General features: G+C 44.0%; 1 protein-coding gene across 2 annotated transcripts in view; it reads left to right on the top strand.

Moving 5' to 3' along the window:
• The window catches only part of LOC123499574, a 120,682-nt gene that overhangs the window by 35,841 nt on the left and 77,341 nt on the right, over nucleotides 1–7,500 (top strand). Inside the window, exon 2 of one of the 2 annotated variants that reach the window (XM_045247720.1) lies at nucleotides 6,881–6,983. The exons of the other annotated variant lie outside the window; for it this stretch is intronic. Within the exon in view, the coding sequence (XP_045103655.1) occupies nucleotides 6,964–6,983 (20 nt within the window). The 5' untranslated portion in view covers nucleotides 6,881–6,963. The remainder of the gene's footprint in view (nucleotides 1–6,880; nucleotides 6,984–7,500) is intronic. 2 annotated transcript variants of the gene reach the window in all.

Here is a 7,500-nt window from a genome sequence, read left to right as displayed (position 1 = left end):
CTATCTGTCTGTATGTATTTCTATCTGTCTACCTGTCTAACTGTCTGTCTGTTTGTCTACCTGTCTATCTGTCTGTCTGTCTGTCTGCCTGCCTGTCTGTCTGAATGCATCTATTACTAAAAGTCTTTCTGGGCGCGTGGATGTTCTTGACACACATCAGAGAGAGAGAGAGAGAGAGAGAGAGAGAGAGAGAGAGAGAGAGAGAGAGAGAGAGAGATAGAGAGAAAGAGAGAATGAGAGAGAGCTTCCCCCTTACCTCTTACCTACCCACCTCACAGGCCCTCTCTCTTCCCCTCCCACGTCCAGGGATCATATACCTCAAAATACTCTCAAATTGTTCGTGACCTTTGACTTTTGTGCAATGGCTCCCCCACAGCAAAATTAAATACCCCCCTCCACTCCACGAGCCGGTGTGGAGCGGGGCGGGGCGGGGCTGGGCAGGGTTGGGCGGGGAGACACGTGGCTCAATTATTCTTGGTCTTAATTACTTAAAGGTATAATGAAACTGAATCCCCTTAATGATTATTTTTTGGGGCTTGAGAGAGAGAGAGAGAGAGAGAGAGAGAGAGAGAGAGAGAGAGAGAGAGAGAGAGAGAGAGAGAGAGAGATATGACACGACACATTACATAACACAACACGACACGAGACAAGATGAGGACTGACATGACGTGACAAGACAAACGGGACACGACAACAGAAAATAAAGAAAGGGAAGACGAAGACAAAGAAGAAAAGGAAGAAGAAAAAAAGAAAACCAGGATATGACAAAAGACAATGAAAACAAGAAGAGGAGGTCGAGAAGAAGACAAAATAGATGAAAGAAAGATAGAAATTAAAAGAAGAAGGAAAACATAGACACACACACACACACACACACACACACACACACACACACACACACACACACACACACACACAAAAATGCCTCTTTATCATCAACACTTTACATATACAAACAGCTCAAAAATCATCTTCTCTACTGTCTCTACTTGTTTGTAATACCTCTCATTAACCAGCTTGTCATACACAGGACCTCGTGGCGTACTCTTCATGATATCGGTCTCAGCAGTTTCATAAGCTAGTGAAATAACTGGAATCTTAGGAGAGACAAGGAAATTTTAGAAGAGGGGAAATACAGACACATATAGACACACACACACACACACACACACACACACACACACACACACACACACACACACACACACACAAAGGCCACTTAATCATCAACACTTCATATAAACAGCACAAAAATCATCTTTTCATTACAAGCATATTCTAACACAATCCATGAGACGAACACACAAATTCACACACACACACACACAAAAAAAAAGACCACTTTATTATCAACAGTTTATATAAACAGTTCAAAAATCATCTTTTTCACACTCACTCCTTTCTTTTTTGTCCTTTTTATTTCTTACAAACATAATCTGTACGTCAACACATCATTACTTTCATCTATAATAATAATAAAAAAAGACAAAAAAGAGTTAAGAAAAAAACACACCGAACTTTCTAATATCTTTTTTTTTTTCCTTTTTTCCCCTCGACCATCGCACTCAAGTAAGTATCTCGGGTGATTTTCCTTTATGGAGCGAAGGTCTCGGAAAACTTTCTTTTTTATTTCATTGTCGAGCTGGATTTTGTAGTTTAAGTTGGATTACGTCAGAGGGGATCAAGTGGATGGGGAGAAATGGACAGAGGAGGAGGAGGAGGAGGAGGAGGAGAGGAGGAGGAGGAGGAGGAGGAGGAGGAGGAGGAGGAGGAGGAGGAGGAGGAGGAGTAGGAGGAGGAGGAGGAGGAGGAAGGGAGGAGAGGACGAAATGGAGTATGAAGAGGAAGGGCGTGGCAATATTGGCTTTTCTTTGTTACCTCCATGAAAACATTGCCAACATTTTGTCTTTCCAATTTTCCCTCCCACAGTCACTTAATGGGCTGTGTCTCCCAATCGAGCAGGCAAATTGATTGTTAATTAATTCCTCCTTAACTGCCTTATTGTGTTCACTGTTTCCTTTCCCTCCTTCCTTCTGTTTTCCAAGACACATCGCTTCGTTCTACCTTTTCTCCTCTCATCTTGTTTTCCTTCTTCCATTCCCTCTTGTCAATATCCATTTCTTTCCTTGTGACCTTGTTTTCCTTCAGAGTATCCTTTTGGGACTTCTAGAGTATCCTTGTTTACCGCCAGCTGTTGTCTTCCTGGAGGCGAGGAGGCAGAGGAGGAAAAGTAGGAGGAGGACCAGACAGGGAAGGAAGGATGGATGGAGGGAGGGAGAGGAAGAGGTAGGGAAGGAGGGATGGAGGAAGGCTGAGGGGATGGAGAGGTGAGGAGGTGATGAGGTTGGGATGGTGGAGGATGGAAAAGAGAGGAGAGGAGATGGAAGCAGTTAGTGAGAGTGGCTACGGTGGTGAGGAAGCCTTCTGCTCTTCTATCTTGTTTTGCAATTTCCTTCACGAGTTCAACTTCCTCTTAGTGAAGTCCAAGTCATTAATTTCAGGCTAACTAATCCCGTGTAGGAAATGTGTGTGCGTGTGTGTGTGTGTGTGTGTGTGTGTGTGTGTGTGTGTGTGTGTGTGTCTCTCTCTCTCTCTCTCTTAGTCATGGATATTATGGTCTCAGGTGGTGGTGGTGGTGATAGTGGTGGTGGTGGTGGTTGTGGTGGTGGTGATGTGTGTGTGTGTGTGTGTGTGTGTGTGTGTGTGTGTGTCTACGTGTTTATGTCTTTGTCCCTATCTCATTACTATTTCCTTGTTTGTATGTCTGTCTGTCTGCTCGCCTTTCACCAATCAGCCAGTCAGTTAATCAGTCCTTCTTGCTGTGCGTCTGTATCTGTGTGTGTCTGTATAGCCGCCTCATCAATCAGTCAAGTCAGTCAGTCAGTTAGTTTCACAGTCTGTTTATTTGCCACTCTCCCCACTCTATCTCTGTCTGTTCATCCCTACCCTCCACTCAGAAAGACAGAAAGATAGACAGACAAACAGACAGACAGACGAGCAACCTTCACGATCTAATTGTGTAGTTTAGGTGCGCAAGTGTTTGAGTTGGGTCTGAGTGAAGTGTTTGGGACGCGGGGCAGGGCGGGACGGGGCGGGACTGGGCGGAGGGAGAGCAGCGGGTTGGGGCAGGTTGGGGAAAGTGTGTAGGAGTAGTGATGTGGAAAGGTTCGTAGTGTGGGGAGATGGATGCAGGGAGGGTGTGGTGCTCCGTGGTCAGATAGGGTGAGGAGAGGGGAAGGACAGTCTGGCAGGGGATAGGCAGGGTGAGGAGATGACATTGTGTGTGTGTGTGTGTGTGTGAGTGAGAGAGAGGGGACAAACAAAGAGTAATAGATGGACTGACTGTGTGACTGACTGACTGACTGAATGACTAGCTGAGGGCAGAGTGAAAGAAGAGATGAAGAATAGACAGGAAAGGGCGAAAGAAAGAGATGAAAGAGATAGGAAAGAGAAGAAAATTAGAGGAGAGAAGAGAGACGATGAGGTGGAGGAAGTGGAGGAAAGGAGAGGGAGATGTGATGGAGATGACACATGAGGCAGTTTTTCTCTTCAAACACTTCACTCTGTTTAACAATCCTTCCGTCTTCGTTATGTTTCAGTATTTGCATTCCTAATTTTGCTTCTCCACTAAGATATTCCACTGGCAACACTCACACACCCACACCCACCCACGTGTGTGTGTGTGTGTGTGTGTGTGTGTGTTGCTGGGTGTGTGGAGGTTATTATGCATACATATTTTCCCTCTTGGCTCCAAAGTGCGTCCCTGTGGGTGGTGGAGTGAGCTGCGAGGGATAGAGAGGGGATGGAGAGAGGGTGGAGAGGTGGTGAAGGGAGCAGCGCGGCGTCCAACATGTCAAGTCCATCATACCACCCCTCTCATTCCCTCCCCTCGCCCCTATTCTCCCATCCTTCTCATCTCCAGGCTGGCTCCCCCTACTCTCGTCCTTGCCACCCTCTTAATCTCCCGCCCCGTCCCCTGTGCCTTCTCTCTATCCTTTGTCTCCTCTATCAGCTCTCCGTCTGTTTGTCTGTGGCTTCACGTCTGACCAATTTTTCTTTTTATCTTCCACTTTGATTTTTAGTTTGATGTTCATTATGTTATCTGGGCCACATTGGGAGCTATGTTGTTATATATTGTTGTTATGTTATGTTATTGCTGTGCTATGTTATGTTAGACAATGTTTAGTTCGGTTAGGTTATGAGTCGAGTATTGAAACTGAGCAATTGATTGGAGTTGTGTGATGAACTTATTAGCTAAAATGATGACGGTACCTCTCTCTCTCTCTCTCTCTCTCTCTCTCTCTCTCTCTCTCTCTCCACATACACACAGACACACAAAACGATGCCTGCACTCTCTATTCACCCATTTACTTCTTCTTCTCTCTTTCTCTCCCTTTATCTCCTCTTCCTCTTCCACCCCTTGCCCCTCCCACTTCAATGCTCTCCTGTGTATCTTGCCGGAAAACACACACACACACACACACACACACACACACACACACACACACACACACACACACACAGGGGCATCCTTTTATCTTAGGCGTGCAGGCAGGGAAGAGAGAGAGAGAGAGAGAGAGAGAGAGAGAGAGAGAGAGAGAGAGAGAGAGAGAGAGAGAGAGAGAGAGAGAGAGAGAGAGAGAGAGAGAGAGATAGTAGGATGAAAAGGAGTGAAGGTTAGAAAATAAACAAATAGAGGAAGAGGAAGAAGAAAAAGGGAAGAAAGAAGGATAGAAAAGGAAGCGAAGGAGAGAAGGGAGGCAATGATACTTTGTGAGGAAAAAGGAGGAGGAGGAGGAGGAGGAGGAGGAGGAGGAATGGGAGAGGAGAATTGGAGGGGTGGTTACGCGAGGCTACAGTGTTATAGGAAGAGACATAAAGGAAAGGAGAGAGGAGCAAGCAAGACGTAAAAAAGAACGTAAAGAAGAACGTAAAGGGAGGCTATAGTAAAAAATGAATGTCAATGAGATTACCTACACACACACACACACACACACACACACTCTCTCTCTCTCTCTCTCTCTCTCTCTCTCTCTCTCTCTCATTCACTCCTATCACACTCCGTTTCTCATTTCTTCATTCAGTCTCTTTTATGTACACCTTCTCTTATCTCCACCCTTTCACCTCCTCTTTCATTTCCTTCCTTTATCTTCCTTACCCTTCTTCCTCTCATTCCTCCATTTCACTTCCCTTCTTCTTCAAAAAAGTCACCTCCCATGTTCTTTCTTTCTCTTCTCCTTCTACCATCTTACTTATTCTTTTTCTTTTCCTTGTTTCCATTCACGTTTCAATTCCAGCTTGGTGTAGTATAATCCATGTTTTCTCTTCTCATATTCAGTTTTACACCTTCAGTACCGGGACACATTCTTACCTTGAGATTTGTGTACGATTAGACGCTTTTATTGACATTAGGAAGGGTCTATGGAGGTCAGAAGAATAATGGCCACAGTCTTCACTATTTCAATCCCCCACATAAATTTCCGAAGCTGTATAAAATCACCAAATAGTAAGTAGAATGAATATGAACAACGCGTCATGGTGCTCAAATGAGGTAACTTTCTCCTCTCACTAACCTATTCTAAAATAAGAGAGAATTAACCCACTGGTCTAGTATAACCCATATTCTTTAATGACCTCCTTACCTTCGTTTTCCTTCTAAGCACACCTCAGTACCACCACCACCACTACCACCACCACCACCCAGCACCATCACCACTATTCACTCTCAGTATCATATTACCCGGAGAGGCGCAGGATGGGTGGCTTAAGCTCCAGAGATCAATGTGGGGTGACTTCCTTATGGACTGGAGGTTAATCTATAGGCGGTATGAGACGCTACGAGTGATTTCAAAGGCGGTATAGGTGACCTTCTCTTTACGCGGCTCCCACCTCACTGCTCAGGAACCAATATGAAGGGGAAGATTAAGGCGAAGAGGCGACGCGTAGCCACATCAAATGAACTAGGATCAGTGGGGATGAGAGAGAGAGAGAGAGAGAGAGAGAGAGAGAGAGAGAGAGAGAGAGAGAGAGAGAGAGAGAGAGAGAGAGAGACCTAGTTACCTCGCCCAGACTCTTAATCAGTTTGGTAATTGAGGGTAAAATGAAGCATGATTATAACACGGGTGAGTCTCGCTAATATTCACAGTGACTCCCACGTATTTATCTTTTTTTTTTTTTCTCACAGTTTTTACTTTGAGTTTTCTTGAAGTTTCGTGTGCTCTTCCTCTTCCTTTTACATTTATTTCTTTGTTCTTTCTTCTTCTCTGTTTCCTTCTTTTCTTCTTTCTGTACGTTTTTCTGTGCTTTCTTTTTTTTTCTTTTCCTTTTCTTTATATCTTTATTCCTTTCTGTCTCCTTCTTTTCTTCTTTTCTCTACGTTTTTCTTTGCTTTCTTTCATTCTTTCTCCTCCTTTCTATCTCCCCTTTTCTGTTTCTTTCCTCTCTTTCTGCTTTCCTTCCATCCAATCTCACTCCTCTTCTTTCCTCCCTCCCTTCCTGTCTTCATCCCTCCCCTTCTTTCTTTCTTCCTACCATCCTCTTCTACTTTCATCCCTTCCATCCCTTCCTCCCTTCCTTCTTTCCACCTAACTTACCTTCTCTTCACACACTCCTTTCCCTTCCTTCCTGCCTTTCCCTCCCAGACCTTCGTAAACCACCGTGTCGTTAGTTGGTGTAATTAGCGGATTAAACTCTGCTATTAGTAACCAAACATGAAATTGCAAACCAGGAGCTGCCGGGGAACCAATAGGAGCGCGAGTATAGGCGGCCATCAGAAGTCTAGCCAATCAGAGACTCCGGTTTAAAAATACACACGTTGGCTTTATCGAATCACAGGACGATATTCATATGTCCATTTATTTTCCCTTCCCTTCGTTTACAGGGGAGTGTAAACGAACGTAACTGAGCGAACGGCAGCGCGACCTGATGTGAGAGGGTAATGGAAAAAAGAAGAAAGGTGGATGGATGATGGGGAGGAAAAAATGGTGAGTTTTGGAAAAGGATGTAGGGAGTGTGTATGTAAAGGAAAAATATAAGGTTGAAGACAAAGTGAAGGAAAATGTAAGGGATGAAATAGGGTACAAAAGTGTAGGGAAAGTTCAGAGGCGAGAGGTAATAGTGACGGGCAGTTTCATGATGTGCCTATATTTCTTTGTGTCCGTCATCATTGTATTTCTTCTGCCTCTTGTTATCTTATGCCGAGAGAGAAGAACTCGCAAGATAAGGAGACAAGAGTACTGAATGCGAGACAGAAGAGGAACGGGACTGATACCTAGACATTTTAAACACTTTTCAATAATATCATCAATTAGTCTAACCTTATAGTGATGATGATGATGATGATGATGATAAAAATGGTGATTATGATGATGATGATGATGGTGTTGTTGATGATGATGATGATGATGATGATGATGATGATGGTGAAAATTTTGATAGTTACGATGACAATAATGAAGAAAATGAAACACATAATGGTAATAGATAAATAAGAACAATAAT

The sequence above is a fragment of the Portunus trituberculatus genome, chromosome 50, assembly GCF_017591435.1.
Source record: "Portunus trituberculatus isolate SZX2019 chromosome 50, ASM1759143v1, whole genome shotgun sequence".
NCBI lineage: Eukaryota > Metazoa > Arthropoda > Malacostraca > Decapoda > Portunidae > Portunus > Portunus trituberculatus.
The sequence above is the reverse complement of the archived record's forward strand: the minus strand, read 5'-3'. Positions and strand labels throughout refer to the sequence as shown.